The sequence below is a fragment of the Nycticebus coucang genome, chromosome 18 (assembly GCF_027406575.1).
Source record: "Nycticebus coucang isolate mNycCou1 chromosome 18, mNycCou1.pri, whole genome shotgun sequence".
Classification (NCBI taxonomy): Eukaryota; Metazoa; Chordata; class Mammalia; order Primates; family Lorisidae; genus Nycticebus; species Nycticebus coucang.
The window spans coordinates 43,353,526-43,372,136 of NC_069797.1; the positions used below are offsets into that span (position 1 = coordinate 43,353,526).

General features: G+C 40.2%; 2 protein-coding genes across 2 annotated transcripts in view; one reads left to right on the forward strand and one right to left on the reverse strand.

Moving 5' to 3' along the window:
• TRIM37 (tripartite motif containing 37) overlaps positions 1 to 18,611 on the forward strand; it is a 183,709-nt gene that overhangs the window by 163,497 nt on the left and 1,601 nt on the right. The gene's annotated exons all lie outside the window — the stretch shown is intronic.
• The window catches only part of PPM1E (protein phosphatase, Mg2+/Mn2+ dependent 1E), a 196,642-nt gene continuing 178,136 nt past the window's right edge, over positions 106 to 18,611 (reverse strand). Inside the window, exons 3-7 of the mRNA XM_053567798.1 lie at positions 14,151 to 14,350; positions 10,903 to 11,091; positions 8,039 to 8,182; positions 7,707 to 7,800; positions 106 to 1,369 (exon numbers count right to left, since the gene is read on the reverse strand). Coding sequence (XP_053423773.1) covers positions 315 to 1,369; positions 7,707 to 7,800; positions 8,039 to 8,182; positions 10,903 to 11,091; positions 14,151 to 14,350 — 1,682 coding nt within the window. The 3' untranslated portion in view covers positions 106 to 314. The remainder of the gene's footprint in view (positions 1,370 to 7,706; positions 7,801 to 8,038; positions 8,183 to 10,902; positions 11,092 to 14,150; positions 14,351 to 18,611) is intronic.

Consider the following 18,611-nt stretch of genomic DNA (forward strand, 5'->3'; position numbering starts at 1 on the left):
TATATCGGGACATAACTAACTTGCAACCTTCCACTAGTGATGTGAAGGGATGGTGGGGAGGGGATTGGACGTAGGGGTGGAGACACATCACAGGAACCAGTTCTATAATTTTGCAAGTGAAAATGCCAATACTTTTTTTTTTTAGATTGAAAACACTGTACTTTGAGTTTCCTAGAGATATATTTACATTTAAGAATTGAGCCGTCCATGGATTCATGATGAAGCACATATGTTTTAGAAATGTCTACCTTATTTCTACTCTGACAGTGGTGTTATTGGGGGAGAGCTAGCTAGCCTACTTTAAAGAAAAATTATTACATTTTACAGCTCCAGTGAAGATCTGGGTATGGAATTTCATGACTCTTACTGAGCTGCCTCATGTTTTCACTGTGCCCTTTCCAACTATTTTGCCTTCTTAACAGAGAACTTAACATTCTATTTCTCTTCCCACTTTGAATAAGTGAGGATAGGCTAGGGCCTGTTTTGTGGGAAGGCTCCTGAGCAGAGAGAAATGAATAAAACTTTGGATTAAACCTAAATCCATGCCGCCTCTTTGAGTGGTGGTGGCGTAAATGAGACAATCTAGAAACTCTGTTTCCCAGGGATTTGAACTGTTCGTTTTCCAACCCAGGACAGACAGGAGACAAGCTCTCCATTCTGTGCATCTGCTGCCCTGTTGAACCCAAATTGAAAGAAGCGGGAAACTCTGCAGCACCACTCCATTGAGGCAATGATGATTGAACTGATTTTTTCTCCATTATTAGCTCATTAGTAAAATTTGCTTTCTTTGGTGTACCAGGACAAAACATCTCAACTGGTGGCAAAAACTGGGCACTGTGAGGTTTGCTTGCTTCTATTTGTGTAAGATCTAGGTAGCCTGGTTCTTCCAGCACGTTGATTTGGGACCCTGGGTTCAGGCTAGTTCTATCAGTGAATGAATCCACACGCCCATCATAGCCTAGATCGGCTGGTGCTGAGCACTGATGCTGAGGCCAAGGGCGTTTGCACTCTCCATGATTCTCCTTATCATCCCCACCATCTTCTTGCCCTCCTTGAAAAGAGTTCTCTGTCCAATCTGATTCCTCACTAACATTTACAGCTTTGTTCATGTCCCTTAGGAAAACCACAATAACAGTGATGTTATCACTTGACCCAGCATCACGAGCTGATGCCACTAATTTGTGGGCAACCATGCTGCTGTCTCCGTTATTCTCTTTCAAGTGGTCAGATACAACTTTCACTGCCTCGTCAGGGTTTACAGTATCATAGAAGCCATCACAGGCCAGAATGAGGTAGTCTTCGGTCCCATCCAAAACAGTGGAGGCAGAATCTGCATCCCCACAGATATACGGCTTATGTTCAGCATCTCCTGTGGGAAACAAGTAGGGCATCAGAAGTCAGACTTTGATTTACTTTATGTGCTAAGAATGTTTATGGCCAATGCCATGACTCAGACCGCAATTTACTCAATTGTAAACTGAATTTACTGGAAAGAACTTACAACGTAAGTTTTTGATAAAATACTTGTGTTCTCTAGCAATCCCATACTGTTTACTCCTTACTCATAATTAAATAATTGCCAGTCCCTGGGCTTAATTTTTTGTCTAGTTTAGACAATCTGTACCTCTGGCTATGATTTAGACTTAGCTGAGGAAAGCAATAATGTCAAATCTAAATTTGTTGCTGTATTAAAAATTCAATTCTATGTAGCAAAACTTCCTTGATTAGTAAATCTGTTCTTTTGCTGGTAGTTAGATTTGATTTAATTGAGATCTGAGAACAAGTCCACATTGAAAGAAACTAAATTTAATAGCTGGGTGTTGTGGCGGGCGCCTGTAGTCTCAGCTACTCGGGAGGCTGAGGCAAGAGAATCGCTTGAGCCCAGGAGTTGGAGGTTGCTGTGAGCTTGTGTGATGCCATGGCACTCTACTGAGGGCCATAAAGTGAGACTCTGTCTCTACAAAAAAAAAAAAAAAAGAAAGAAAGAAACTAAATTTATGATCATTTGTTCATTAAACACCTATTCATTCGATTCTTATTCAGAAATCAACAAATAGCTTCATGGTATAAGCATGAAGAAAGGTTTGAGTTAAGTCTGGGGTCCAGGCACAGTGGCTCATGCCTGTAATCCTAGCACTCTGAAAGGCCAAGGCAGGTGGATTGCTTGAGCTCAGGAGTTTGAGACCAGCCTGAGACCCATCTCTACTAAAAATAGAAAAAATAGCCAGGCATTGTGGCAGGTGCCTGTAGGTCCCACCTACTCAGGAAGCTGAAGCAAGAAAATCGCTCAACCCCAAGTTTAAGGTTACTGTGAGCTATGACAACCACAACACTCTACTGAGGGCAGCAGAGGAACCCTCTGTCGATAAATAAATAAATATCAAGTCCAGGCTCAGCTCCTGTAGCTCAGCAGCTACGGTACCAGCCACATACACCAGAGCTGACAGGTTCAAACCCAGCCCAGGCCTGCCAAACCATGGTGACAACTACAACCAAAAAATAGCCAGTTTGTGGTGGGCACCTGTAGTCCCAGGTACTTGAGAGGCTGAGGTTAGAGAATCGCTTAAGCCCAAAAGTTTGAGGTTGCTGTGAGCTGTGACGTCATGTATTCTACTGAGGGTGATATTGAGACTCTGTCTCAAAAATAAATAAATACCAGGTGGCGCCTGTGGCTCAGTGGGTAGGGCGCCAGCCCCAGATACCGAGGGTGGCGGGTTCAAACTTGACCCCGGCCAAACTGCAGCCAAAAACTAGCTGTGGCAGGCACCTGTAGTCCTGGCTACTCGGGAGGCTGAGGCAAGATAATTGCTTAAGCCCAGGAGTTGGAGGTTGCTGTGAGCTGTGAAGCCACAGTACTCTATCAAGGGTGATAAAGTGAGACTGTCTCTACATAATAATAAATAAATAAATAAATAAATATCAAGTCCAACTCCCTCAAGTCAGGAAAAATTATGTGGCTGATCTAAGGCCTCACACAAAGGAAGTAGAATACAGTTATCTTGACTCCCAGTCCATTTGGCTTTCTGCATTTTAATGCTGCTTTACTAAAATCTAGAGAACAGAAAATGTCTGACCATTTTTCTCTTGTCTGCAGCGATTCCCATATTCTTCCTTCATGTTTCTGATCACCCCTGCTTTCTGTCTTTATTGTTATTATCCATCCTGCCACTTACTAACAGCTGTGAAACTCCAAGGCCTTTGTGGGCCCTTATTTCTTTATTTTCTTACTTAGCTCATCCACTCACAGAATGGCATTTGAGCTGAGCCTGGAAAGATAAGGCAGTGAAGGTCCTTTAGTTCAGGAAAGAGCAAAAGCAAAGACCCAGAGGGAATAATGTATAGTAAGAAGGTAGAGGCCTTGGAGCAGTTAAGCAAGCCTGGAGGCTGTGGGCCCACACTAAAGCAGGTTTCTATCACCAGACTACTGAAATAATTGATCATTTACAGTGTGTTTAGAACTTTCAGATCCAGAGTTGGATCCATTCATTATTTTCGTTTGGGTATTTGGAAAGAGGCTAGCAAGAGAGTCCTTAGGCTATCAGGGAACAAAAAAGCTTGATCACAACAAGGGACACTCACTTATTGACTACTTCTTTATAAGAACAAAAACACAGGGTACTGAGAACAATAATCCCTAGAGTAGCACATCATAAGTCATCATTACTTGGCATTTCAAAAAAATAAAAATTAGGCTAGGGACAGTGCCTCACACCTATAATCCCAGCACTTTAGGAGACTGGGGCAGGAGGATTGCTTAAGGCAAGGAATTCATTATTAGCCTGGTCAATCGTATCTCTCCAAAAAAATTTTTTTAATTAGCTAGGCATGGTGGCACATGTCTGAAGCTTGCTTGAGCTCAGGAGTTTAATGGGATGAACTAAGATCACACCACTGCACTCCAACCTCAGCAACAGACTGAGACCCTGTCTCTATAAACAAATGCATGCCAGATATATACAAAGTCTTTATCAATTATAAATTAGTGGCATGTGGCTTAGGCTCACTGAGGCCACAGGGCCTAAAGTCAGACTGCCTGAGTCCTAATCCTAGCTCTTCTACATGTTACCTACACAACTCTCATCAATTACTATCCTTTTTTTTTTTTTTTTTTTTGAGACAGAGTCTCACTATGTTGCCCTCTGTAGAGTGTCGTAGTGTCATAGCTCACAGCAACCTCAAACTCCTAGGCTCAAGCGATTCTCTTCTCTCAGCCTCCCACGTAGCCGGGACTACAGACGCTCACCACAATGCCCGGCTATTTTTTTGTTGCAATTGTCATTGTTGTTTAGCAGGCCCGGGCCAGGTTCAAATCTGTCAACTTTGGTGTATGTGGCTGGTGCCGTAACCACTGTGCTATGGGCAGCGAACCTACTGTCCTTTCCATTCCACTAAAACTGAACCTCTTGATTAGGGAAAGATAAATTGAATTTAAATAAATGCACTTAAGCGATCCCGCTATATACCACCCATTGTTGTGATATCTATTATAGGTTCTCTTTGACCCAAAGAAGGTTTCTTTCGAGCATTTCACATCCCTGTTTAATCCTCAAATAGGCCCAGAAAGCACTGCAGCAGCGGTTCTCAACCTGTGGGTCGCAACCCCTTTGGGGGTTGAACGACCCTTTCACAGGGGTCACCTAAGTATATCCTGCATATCAGATATTTACATTACGATTCATAACAGTAGCAAAATTATACTTAATGAAGTAACAATGAAAATAATTTTATGCTTGGGGGTCACCACAACATAAGGAACTGTATTAAAGGGTCATGGCATTAGGAAGGTTGAGAACCACTGCTCTATAGGAGCCCTGTGGATAACTCTGTTAGAACCAATGTGGGCAACATGCCTTCCAACTAGACATGCAGAACAGTAGGCAGCTGCTCACTATAAGTACCTGTATTAGTGTATCTACTGCAAAAAACTACTTTTTTGACCCTATAAATGCTCAGCTTCCCTCCTTACACTCATTCTCAAATACATAACCCTCTCTCCTTAGTCACATCTCTGTTAGTCTCCATGTTTCTCAAGCATGGTGTTAATTCTGTCAATTTCACTTCTATATTATAATGCCTCCCAGTAGCCTATTAGAGCTAATTAAAACCTGATCCCAGGATTCAATGTCCTCCACCAATCCACTTTACTAAATTTCCCCATCCCCTATTCTACCTGACTGTGTATTATCATCATTATTTTCTGAATTCCATTTCTAAAAATAAGTGTGATCTGACTCATACTGTTCCCAAAAATCTTGTTTTAGTGCTTTAATTAAAAAGAATATTGCAACTGTTAGTTTGTTATTTTGGAACAGAACATACAAGGATTTGCACCAAGAAAATGCTGCCAAAATTCTGCCTTTTCACCGGCTTTACTGTTGGGTATCAGATTCATGACATTTCACCCCCAAATTTAATAGGAGAACATGAATATCCATTTCATGGTAGAAATGGCAACATCCTTGTCTTCATCCTCCCCTCTCCATATGTTAGGAAACGTATCATTCCTCTGTCAACTTTGGATCATAAATTTCAAGGGCTCAATAGGGAGAAACTATTGAAAAGATTTTCATTTTTTAAGTTAAAATATTATTTATTCCATAAGTAGTGTTAAACTCTGCGCAGGAGTCCTTTTTCTTGCCCCTTTGTAGCCCCTATTTTATTTCATGAGCTTTCCAAATCTTTCTCACATTCTTTAACTTCTTCATCCAGTTAAGCTACTGGATTTTCATAGGTGTCCTAATTTCCTACTTCAAAGAAGAATATGTTTATCAGGCTTAAATGTCCTTACTTCCTGCTCTCCCCACTTTTTTTTTTTTTAATCTGTAGAGATTTCCCCTGGATCAGCTACCATTTCTTCAGAGTGAGTGGTATCTATCCCCTCCCCTTCTCAAAGCGGACCTATTCTGTTGGCTCTGCCTTCCTAGGACTCTGGCTTCTCTACTCTCTCATCTTCAGCTTCTCCCTACTTGCTCTGTTTTTCCTACTAACACGCTCAAATCTAAAATCTCCTATCCTGAAAAATAGAAACAATAAAAGAAACCCTTTCCAAATCAATTTTTGCTTCAAGCCATCAGACTATTTCCTTTCTCCCCTTTACCGTCAAACTGCCCAAGAAACAGAATCTACACTTGCCCCTTACTTGATTATTCTCCCACACCTGACTATTCTCTGTAACCTGAGTAGTGGGTTTTTCCAACTATTAATCTGCCTCATCAGTTTATACCCTGCCCACCTCCCTTTGTAGCTGTCCTCATCTAACAAACTGCCAGCCTCCTGAGTGACTGCCCATGGAGGTGCTGTCTACTCTGGTCCATCTCCCGTTTCCCTACCAATACCCTTATAAATGCAAACCTGCTTATTCACCTGGTACAGTCCAGACTACTTAGCCTAGATATAAGGCCTTTCCCAATATGGGTGCTGATACTTGTAATCCCTTTGTACCACTCTCACTGTCTGCTCTAGACTCCTATTACTTAACTGCTATTCCTAAAATGCTCCTTGTTCTTTCAAACTCCCATGTATTTATACTTCCCTATTCCTGGGATTTCCTTCCCTACACGCTATACTCCATATCCAACCCAAAGTCACTTCCTCTGTGCAGTCTCCCTTGTTCGAGGACCTTCTTCCCCTGCTTTAGTTTCCCTTTGTGTTATATTTTTAGAAGCAAGAAAAGGCAAGTATCCTCTAGTAAGCTGGCTTTGTAACAAGCATTAAAGATACTCCTCAATCCTCTGACAAAGACAGGCAAGATCAAGAGGAAGGTCTTTGGTTAGAGTTGTTAAAAATAATTCCATATAAGGTGTATAATAGAAATGAGAAATTCCTCCCCTTTTGGCCTTATTCTAAAGCCAATAACTCCCTCAGTCTAAGGTAAAGCCAACCCTCAGTCTTTCAGAAGGTATTTGTAGAATCTCTCAGCTCTCTCTTTCAGCCTTCTGCTGCTTATATTTGGGCCACTTCACAGTTTGCCAGCACCTTCCTAAAGAGTGAGAGGAACTCAAATCAGTGGTGAAACTAAATCATTTGAGATTTTCTTAATGTTCTGGAATTTTCTGGTAATGATAAACTAAATTTGGGGACTGGATGTGAATTCCATTTGTCCATGCATTCTTTTTTTTTTTTTTTTGAGACAGAGTCTCAACCTGTCACCCTTGGTAGAGAGTGCTGTGGCGTCACAGCTCATAGCAACCTCAAACTCTTGGGCTTAAGCGATTCTCTTGCCTCAGCCTCCCAAGTAGCTGGGACTACAGGCAACCACCACAATGCCCGGCTATTTTTGTTGTTGCTGTTATAGTTGTCGTCGTTGTTTAGCAGGCGTGGGCCAAGTTCGAACCAGCCAGCCCCAGTGTATGTGATCGGCACCCTAACCACTGAGCTATGGGTGCTGTGCCTGATCACAGTGGTTTTAAGCAGATTTATATACTCACAATTAAAGGCTTCCATTTTTTTTTAAAAGGGGTGGGGAAGGATAGAAACTAGTAAATTCTTCATGTCTTGATATGGCTTCCTTTTAATAATGGAATTTATGAAAATGGACAGGTTTAACTAAATCAAATAATTAAAAAGAGGCACTGTCCAGTTATTACTTTAAATAATGATAAACACTCTGATAATATAAATTGTCATCTTAGGTTCTCTTGTGTCAAAGTGTAAGACAATGAGCTATTAGAGGACAATTTGGAGACACAAAAATTTGTTTTTCCTACCAATAGCTCTGGAGACCGACAGACTTCCATTCACCCTCCAGGCACCAAACCAGACTACACAACCTCCAAGGGCCTCAATTCGCTGCTTTTCATCCTAAACAGCAATGCAATAAAAAGAAGCAAATAACTGGATTCAGGGTTTATTCATCTACTTTAACAGTGAACATCAGTTACAGTACTCATCAGCTTCATGAAAAGGTGCTCTTTATTTCTCCACTGGAAGGTGGGCACAGTTGCTGAGTTAATGGCAATAATTATAATAATTGAGTGCTAATTAATAACTAGAAAACTACCTCTATGGTGTGTGCTCTAATAGAACCAACTGTACTTACCTCTCTATCTGGTTTGTGTGGCTTCATCAGTTCAACAGCTTGGCCCTTTCTTACAAGCATAACCTGGGAATCACCCACCCAGGCCACATGTAACATGTTGCCTCTAATGAAAGTTACGACTCCAGTGGTCCCACATCTTAAGCTCTGAAATAGTTCAAATAAAACTAGAGTCAGTGCAAATAGACACTAAATTCTCATTTAGACGTGAATTGTAATTAATATATACTTCTTAGCAATTTCACAAATATACAGCAATTCATATCTCTTAATGCATTTTATGTGCATGTATGTATTTATGTATATACACACACATTAATTTACCTGAGCTGTAATAGGAAAGGCAAAGATGATTATTAATTCCATTTTTAATACAAATAAGAAAACTATGGCAGGTTATGTTACTTGCCCAAGGGCAGGTAACTCTTTAGTATACAAAACAGTACCCAGTCCAGTGCTAAATCCACTAGTATCAATCCTTAAAGATTTCTATATTTTGGTCTCTGTTTTGTTACTAACCTACTATATTTTCAGTGGGAGAGTCCTAGCTATACAAAATCATATATAAACCACCTGACTGGCATAGAACAGATGCTCTCTGGATATTAACATAAGGAGCCAAGAGCTGGCATAATATTCCCTGGAGTACTAAGATGCTCTAAAAATAAAAAATTAAGACTAGTCAAGTACAGTAGCGAGAAGGGAAGAGAGCAGGCTAAGGAGTTTGATCTATAAGTGACTGTGAACAATTGATTGAGGTAACTTACTATCTTCAGACCAGCCTACTAAGATGTTTTCACCTTTAAAAAAATATCCTCCCTACAATATTCTTAGAGTCCTTTCCTTCTGGAACATTGAATAAAGAAGTAACCAGCCTAGAATTTCACTGCAGTAGCTACCACTATACTTAAGTTCTTGATCCTACTACATGAAAATGACATCTCCTGGGCGGCGCCTGTGGCTCAAGGAGTAGAGTGCTGGTCCCATATGCCGGAGGTGGCGGGTTCAAACCCAGCCCCGGCCAAAAAAAAAAAAGAAAGAAAATGACATCTCCTTTTGACATGAGTCACCACCAAATGTGCATGACTTTCTGTTACTAAGGTCCTAGCCTAAATTAGAATCAGTGTGTCAGGAATGGTAAAAAGCCCCTTGTATCCAAAGAGACAACAATTTCTCATTTTCCCTCCCGAGGGAAAGTTTGTTATAAATCCTCACCCACCAATAAATTGTCTTCCCACACAGAATGTTCAAAAACTCAGCCCCTTAGAACACATGATAAAGACACTTAAGTGCATGTGCCCCAGAAAGAACGGGAGGCAGGGCTGCTTCACAACAGGAATAATTTTCTTAGCAGTTAGCAGCACGTGGAAGCACAAGAAGGAAAAAAGTGACTGCTGAGATAAGAAAACTATTGGCAGAACTGAGAGAGACCCGGATCACTGAGAAAACAAATGAAGTAACATAGAAAAAGCCATAATTTTTAGGAGACAAAGGAAAAGGAATAGAGGATGCGGGAGACAAAGTGATTCTTTGCTCTCAGATCACCTGTCAGGGCCTGATGTTGTCCTCAGTCAGAATGAAGAGAACCGGCAGCTCCTAGACAGACAGAGCCAGGAGAATGCTGATCCTCAAGGGACCAGAAGTCGTGGGGGCAAGGGCTGGACTTCATTTTCCAGCCCCATCTCTTTGTGTGGACACTAGTGGTTACTATTGTTGAACTTAACTATTAATCCAAACTTGGGAGACAAAAGAGAAGATAAAGGATATCTCTCTTGCTTGATACCAAGTAGCTATTAATTACTGTTTTCATTAATTCTAAGCTCCATTATTTTTTTTAGCATATCTGAGAAATTACAGAAATGAATTAAATGATCACTTTTATCTCTCCAAGTGCACAGAGTTAATATTTAAGCCATAGGGCAGGAAGCTTATTTTATGTATTTAATGCTGTAATTATTTTTAAAAATTAAAAATTATTTTTAACTGATCCCAGGTTAAAATCCAATATAGAGTACTGTAGTTAATTATGCACCAGTGCCCAGAATGGTAATTAATTTTTTTTTTTTTTTACTTTTAGAGACCTTAATACAGAGGCCCTGTTATTCATTCAGAGTTTAAAAACTTAGGTCTGATTAACCTTAGCTATGACGTCTTTCTTTCCTGTGAAGAAAAAAATCAGTTCTTTTACACAGCTATGATTTAATAAAAGAAAAAAGAGAGAGCAGGTGGTGCCTGTGGCTCAAAGGAGTAGGGCGCCGGCCCCATATACCAGAGGTGGCGGGTTCAAACCCAGCCCAGGCCAAAAACTGCAAAAAAAAAAAAAAAAAAAAAAAAACTGCAAAAAAAAAAAAAGAGAGAAAAAAAATCAGTTCGAGGATCATCTAAGGATTCACCCTCTCCGAGCAAATTTTCCCTCAAAAGATACATAGCAAAACACTGCCTACCCATTTAGAACCAAATGTATGGAAGTAATCCCAGTTTCTGTTTCTTTTTTAGACCATTGTTTTATTCACCATATCCAATCTTGTTAGCAAGAGTCTGCTTAGAGAGATGGTCCTGGTGTGAACCTGACAGGCAATGGTGAATAAAAGAAAAATAAAATTCACCTGCCAAATCTAGCAATGATTACAGAAATGAATCCAGAACATTACAGCTTGAAAGTTTCTATGCTGTACATCATTGTACCCCACTGAAACTATTTCTGATGAGGGAATTAGACCTAAAACTGTAACAGAAGCCAACCCTGTGGATCAAGAATACAGTTTGGATAACTTGTCTGCCCAGAAAGAGAAAAACCTAAACAGCCTTTTAACCACGTAGACCAAGTTGAGCGTGGCTACTGCATTCGTAGCTGGAAAGTGGCGTACCTCCCTGGCTGCTTTCTGTACAAACCGCTCATCAGTGACCCGAAAAGCCCGGCACAGTGCCTCAGCAGGATCGTGGGGGAACATCTCCTGGCGTACTAAGTTAACATGGAGGTGAACCGAGGCGTAAATGGCAGCATCCACTCCCCCGTGGCCATCAAACACTGCAAAGTAAGCTTGTTCTTCCTGGTCCTGTCAATAGATACAGAACAATTAAGGAAGTTGGGTATCGCCTACCCCGGGAATCGTTCTTTCCCGTCCTTCTCCTCCACTGCATTTGTAACTCAGAATAATAATAATTGCTTCTCTTTTTTAACATTTCTGATCAACTGCTGAAATACTGCCACATTAGGGTATCTGTGTTCACACACCTCAACACTGGTACCCATCATGCCTGATGAAACTCAGGCAGAAGTGCTTTCTCTCTGTGAAGTTGTTGTCTTATACCATGGAAACCACCCACATACATTTGCTTCAAAATTGCTGTTACAAGTTGGAGGGAGGAAAAGGAAAGAGAAAGTATGAGAATAGTAAAATTAGAACCTGAGAACAATAGAAAATAGTTGGCCTTCCAGTGCAAGGCCAATCATGTTTAGGTTTAAAATACATAAAGACATGAAAGCATATACACACTTCTAAACTACAAACCCTCTTTCATAAATCATTTCATATTCACAATGAATTCTCACCATACGTAGCAGAGTCTCTAAGCTAGTTAACCAAGCTTGAACCGTATTAGATGCCTGAATGCTCTGTGTGGCTCAACACTCTGCCTTGCCCCATCATCTGAGATTTAGCTTCACATTCCCTTGCAAAGGCAACTGCGAGGGAGGAACTTCCAAACCTGTGGCTTGTCTTGGCAAAAGAAACTTAATCATAAAATTGCATTTGAACCATTCAATAGTTTGCTTCTTGGCTAATTTTTCTATATTTTTCATAGATGGGGTCTCACTCTTGGTCCGGCTGGTCTCAAACTCCTAATCTCAAGCAATCTTCCCTCCTTGGCCTCCCAAAGTGCTAGGATTATAGGCGTGAGCCACCACACTGAGCCTACACGTATATTTTAAAAATAAAATTAGGCTGGGAGTAATGGCTCACACGTATAATATTAGCACTCTGGGAGGCCAAGGTGGGTGGATAGCTTCAGCTCACGAGTTTGAGACCAGCCTGAGCAAAAAAGCGAGACCCCTGTCTCAACAAAAAATAGAAAAACTGAGGCAAGAGGATCTCTTAAGCCCAAGAATTGGAGGCTGCTGTGAGCTATGATGCCCAGGGCGACAGCCTGAGATTCTGTCTTAAAAAAAAAAAATAGTAATAAAGGGGCAGTGCCTGTGGCTCAAGGGGTAGGGCGCTGGCCCCATACACCAGAGGTGGTGGGTTCAAACCCAGCCCTGGCCAGAAACTGCAAAAAAAAAAAAAAAAAAAAGTAATACAATAAAATAATAAAAATAAAATTAGATCATACTGTTCATAAAATTTTATATACTATAGCTCAGTGCCTGTAGCTCAGTGAGTAGGGTGCCAGCCACACACACTGGAGCTGGCAGGTTCGAACCCAGCCTGGGCCTGCCAAACAACAATGACAACTACAACAAAAAAAATAGCCAGGCATTGTGGCGGTCACCTTAGTCCCAGCTACTTGGGAGGTTGAGGCAAGAGAATGGCTTAAGCCCAAGAATTTGAGGTTGCTGTGAGCTGTGATGCCACAGCACTCTACCAGGGTGACAGCTTAAGACTCTGTCTCAAAAAAAATTTTTTTATATCCTAGCTTTTGTCATTTATCATATTAAAATTTCCCCATATCATTGTTATTCAAAGTCATCATTTTAAGTAGTTCATATAATAGGAACTATGAGCATATCATAGTTATTCCCTTTTATAACTTAATTTTCTTTTTTTTCTTTGCAGTTTTCTTTGTAATTTTTCTTTTTTTGGCAGTTTTTGCCTGGGGCCAGGTTTGAACCTGCCACCTCTGGTATATGGGGCTGGCGCCTTTCTCCTTGAGCCACAGGCACTGCCCCTTAATATTCAATATTATAAACAATGTATAAAATATTTATGTCAAGGGCGGGACCTGTGGCTCGGTGAGTAGGGCGCCGACCCCATATACCGAGGGTGGTGGGTTCAAACCCAGCCCGGGCCAAACTGCAACAAAAAATAGCTGGGCGTTGTGGCGGGTGCCTGTGGTCCCAGCTACTGGGGAGGCTGAGGCAAGAGAATCACCTAAGCCTAGGAGCTGGAGGTTGCTGTGAGCTGTGATGGCACAGCACTCTACCAAGGGCAATAAAGTGAGACTGTCTCTACAAAAGAAAAAAATTTATGTCAAACAAAACATAGATCTGAGACTCTCTTGTATTTGTATTTCCTTATAATAAAGAATTAAAAACAAAATTACCAGATTGAAAGGCGTGAAAATCTGTATGTTTCTAATTCTAAATACATGTTGCCACATTGTTCTCAAAGCCTATTCCACTATAGCTAGGTGCTCCTTTCTGAGGCCTCTAGGCTTATTTTGAAATTAGAAGGCAAAATAAAACCAACCACGTCAACAACCAATTAATAATAATGCCCTTAAATGTGAGTATAATCCTCAAGTGGGCATAGTGACGTAAGACATAGTCACACAAAAGCTTTATGGGTCACATTTGCACAGACCTGGTACTGGAAACACAGCCATCAGCTGATCCATCTATATATAACACAAGCCCCAATTACCAGCCCACCAACACTGCTGAGCAGACCTTGTGTTTGTGTTGCTTCAGCAGCATAATAATGTGAAAACTTAATAAATACCATTTGATTATACTATAGTTTCCTTTTTAAAACAGCTTTATTGAGATATAACAGGTTTTCTTCTTTCTTTTTGCTTGTGTATGTTCATAGAATAGCTCCAGAAGGTTATTCAAGGAACTCTCTTGCTTTCATGGAGGAGAACTGAGTATCTGGAAGACTAGGATAATAAAAGAGAAACTTTTATTTTCCCAATTTCAGAACATGTGAATGCCCTGCCTATTCAAAATACCATAAAATACATAAAATAATGAGTTCCTTAGCTGTTGTCTAATGCAGACAAATTTGTGCCACTTTGCATTTAGCCCTGGACATACTATTTCAAATAGTTTAACATTGCACACAATTGCACACAAACTTTGTGTCCACCCTATATATCCAAAGTTCTCCTTTTCTAACAGGACCATCAAGGTGTTTGTTTTGTGTTTTAAATCTCACTGACTCTCCAGAGTGCCCTTTACCTCTAGGTTGAAGAGCATATTAAAGTCAGGGATGCAGACATGTTTGTCCTCCATTTTCCTGCGCATGTTTTTGATGGCATGGATTGATGTCTCATAATAAAGCTGGGGTCTCCTGCGGAGAGGGAAGTCTTTCACCCAGCTGCAGCAAATCTCGTGTAGTTTGGTGAAGACAGAACGAGCCAATTTCACTGTCTCAATCTCTGCGAAAGAAACAGAAACCCCCAATAAAGAGCCTTGTAAAACTGCTTTTTACTTGCCTGCTTGGTAAAGACAGAAGTAGGTCACCTTAGTCAAATTCCTCCTTAATAGAAGAAATTCATCATTCTCAAGAAAAATGAAATGCTGCTTCTGAAGAAAGAAAATGACAAACTAGTAGAAAATCATCAGCTAGCAGCTGCCATCAAAATACCTTTATGTCATGAGGAGAAAATCTATGGTCAGGGCTGGACCTATTCTTGATTTTTTCACCCCGGGAAGTGCTCTGGCCACACTGCTCTCTGGTTCCCTTTTGGCTGGCTGCTGTGGTTATCACCTGCAGAACCAAGCCTCCCATGCTTAGAAGAACGACTGCAATATGAACAGTGGTTATCCAGCCAATTGAAATAGGAGAGGCCTATGCAAACAGCTTAAAGCTACAGGAATAAGAAGACTTAACCTTGATTACCATTTGTCTTTGTCCCCTCTTTGTTCCTGAACTCTTTCTTTACATCTAGTTCCCTAACTTGTCTCTCCTGTAAACTACCATCATTTGGAACTGAATTACATATTGCTATGAATTTGTAAAGTTTTAGACAGTAGTTTAAATAGTTTAACCAATAGGTTAACAAATGAGTTTGAAGTTTTCTATTTCTCTAAGGAAAAAAATACTTAAAGGCTTGGCACCCATAGCACAGTGGTTATAGCGCCAGCCACATACACTGAGGGTGGCAGGTTCGAACCCAGACCAGGCTAGCTAAACAAAAATGACAATTGCAACAACAACAACAAAAAGCCGGGCGTTGTGGTCGGTGCCTATACTCACAGCTCCTTGGGAGGCTGAAGCAAGACAATTGCTTAAGCCCAAGAGCTGGAGGGTGCTATCAGCTGTGATGCCATAGCACTCTACTAAGGGTGATATAGTGAGACTTTGTCTCAACCAAAAAAAAAAAAAAAAAGAGAGAGAAGAAAAAAATACTTAAAATCTGCCTATATGAGTAACCCTGGATAGGAAAAAGGAGAGAGAATTCAGGGGAGCAGTTGACTCCTGAGACATACTTGTATCCCTCAGTAGATGGACAGGTGTGTAAGCTTTTTAAGCAACACTGAATGAAATGAAGAGATTGTATCTCACAATCCACTCAAGTTGTTCTCCACTGAAACTGCAGCTATTGAAATAACCAAACAGAGATTAGGTTTTCTCAGGCCAGTATTTTAAAGGGTCCTCCTACATCTCAGGTAAAAAACAAACAAACAAAAAAACTGTTTTTACTTTACTAAATCAGATATAGCTTGACAGCCTGAGAAAACATGTGCCAGCTGGCAATGGCTACACATTCCTCCTCCAGTCTAGAACACAAATCCCAAAGGAGAGAGACGGTGTGTTCTAGAACAGCCTGGTAACTTGGACTCCCAATTCTATTCCCATCTTGCCTTTGCCTTAATCTGTGACTACATTTACCTGTTTTCTTATTCGAAATTATTTTTAAAATGACTACATTCAAAAAGCTGATCAAGTTTTTTAAATTTCTTTTTTTTTCCTCATTAACATAATACAGGGTGGTAAATGCTGTTTTGTGCTTTGCTCCCTTTAACATTTTTACATAACTGAAAATCAGGGGTACACTTGAAAGAGAAAAGGATTTCAAAGGGCAAATACAGCCTAAGGAGATGCGCACAAGAAGAAAACTGAGGCCAACATACAACCTAATGTTTTGATTTTTTTTTTTTTTAAGCACTAGCTGTCAAAAACTATTTCTTTCAAAACAAAACAAAACTATTTCTTTCAGCCAGCAATTATCCACTTGTATCACTCCAACCCATCTGGTCTCTGCAGCAGCAATGGCCCCAAATGCAGACCCTGAGATAGATATGTCCTCATATGACTCATTCATAACAGAGGATTACAGAACAATCAAGTGAGTTTGGAAACTGTAAGGAAAAAATGGGGGTGGAGAAAAACAAATACCTGATATTAACTATCAAGATAGTGCCTAGATAATAGTATAAACCATTGTATCATTCTTTGGTTTGTATATTACTCTTATTATATAGACCTATGCTGTCCAATAAGGTAGCTACTACCTATATATGTGGCTATTTAAATTTAAGTTATTAGCCAGAAACAATGGTGCATGACCGTAGTCCAAGTTACTCAGGAGGCTGAAGCTGGAGGATCTCTTGAGCCTAAGAGTTAGAGGCTGTAGTTCTATATTATGGCACCTGTAATTAACCACTGTTCACCAGCCTGGGCAATGTCGTAAGACTCATCTCTCAAAAAAAAAATAAAATAAAATTTAAAGTTAGTTTTTGGGTCATGTTAGCTATATTTTAAGTGCCTGATAACTACATGTGACTAGAGGTCACACCTGGACAGTGCAGGTAGGGAGCATATCCATTGTTGTGCTGTGTATTGGACAGAGTTAGTATAAATGGATTAAATTGGTTAGAGGAAATAATACCAGTTTCCTCTAGTACAGCGGTTTTCAACCTGTGGGTCGCAACCCACAGGAACTGTATTAAAGGACCGTGGCATTAGGAAGGTTGAGAAACACTGCTCTAGTATTTGGTAAACCATTACATCTGTTCATACCTCCTCCCAGTTGCTACTTCCTTGTTTTTTGGGGGGTTTTTTGAGACGGAGTCTCACTATGTCACCCTCAGTAGAGTGCTGTGGTATCACAGTTCACAGCACCTCAAACTCTTGGCCTTAAGCAATTCTCTTGCCTCAGCCTCCCAAGTAGCTGGGACTACAGGCACCCGCCACAACACCCAGCTATTGTTTTGTTGCAGGTGTCATTGTTGATTTTAGCTGGCTGCGGTCTACCTACAGGCGCCACCCTGCACTTCCTTTGCATTCCCATTCCACTTTGTTTATAGCATCTATTCCAGCTCTTAACCACATTTTGTAATAATAGACAACATTTATTATTTAGTACATTCTATGTCTCTAGAACATATCATTAATAGATAAAACTATTCTTATCAGATAGACTAAGGGCAATTAAGATAGTCTTAGTACAGTCCCTAGCAGATAGCAAAGGCTCATTAATTGTTTACTGAATGGATATGCAAGCATATAAATAACCATTCAAGGCTCAGCGCCTGTGGCTCAAGCGACTAAGGTACCAGCCACATATACCTGAGCTGGTGGGTTCGAATCCAGCCCCGGCACACCAAACAATGATGCTGCAACCAAAAAAAAAAAAAAATAGCCAAGCATTGTGGCAGGCGCCTGTAGTCCCAGCTACTTGGGAGGTAGAGGCAGGAGAATGGCTTGAGCCCAGGAGTTGGGGGTTGCTATGAGCTGTGCTGCCATCGCACTCTACCCAGGGTGACAGCCTGAGGCTCTGTCTCAAAATAAATAAATAAATAACCATTCAAATTGTAAAAGATTTATATCCTTCTTGATTATATTCTGCTTCGCTCATCTTTTCTTCTCTTTCTACAATGATACTATTCTCTTTTAGTTACCATAACTTTAAAATGTGTTTTAATATCTGAAGGACTAATTTTCCTACTTATAACTCTTTAAGATGTTTTAGCTGTTCAAATTTGTTTGTCTCTTGAACAGTAACACAAAAAGTATAATTCTGTATGGTTTGAAATGGATCATATGAGGAATGTAATACCAAGAATTGTTACTTTACAATGTTCCCTCAAGCAAAATTGAATTTGCTTTGAATTTTAGCTTTGCATAGACTGATAATAAACCTCTAAATCTCGCACAGCTAAAGTGTGATTTTTTTTTTTATACATAAAAACAAAACTGGCAAAAACTGAACTAAGATTTACTTTTTCCCCCATGTCTGAGATACAGTATGCAACTATAGTTGAATAAGCAATCTTTATTAAGCTGCTGTGAAACAAACCAGCAGGTAAAAACAAAAGCTACATCATTGTACTAAATTAGAAGTTTTTGAAAAATTCAACCAGTTTTCACTCTGGGCAGAGATTGCCTAGTTAGTATAGAATCTGATAAATTCTAAGAAAGTTTACCTTTGCTTTAGGTCCATAAGTTCCTTATGTAATTGCTATATATCAAAATACCAATGTTCTGCTAGTTTAAGGGTACACTGTAGAGCCAAACTTTTGAGTTATGGTGCAAGATTTTTTTTTTTTTTTGATGCCATCATTTGTAATATGTTTTTTGAGAATCCTTTGTTTTGGTTACAATTGTTTAACTTGAAAGCCTGTTTTTCCTTGCAAACTCAAATCTGTTAGCTTGGTACAAAATCCAAGTGTAACATTCCTATTGGAAGCTAT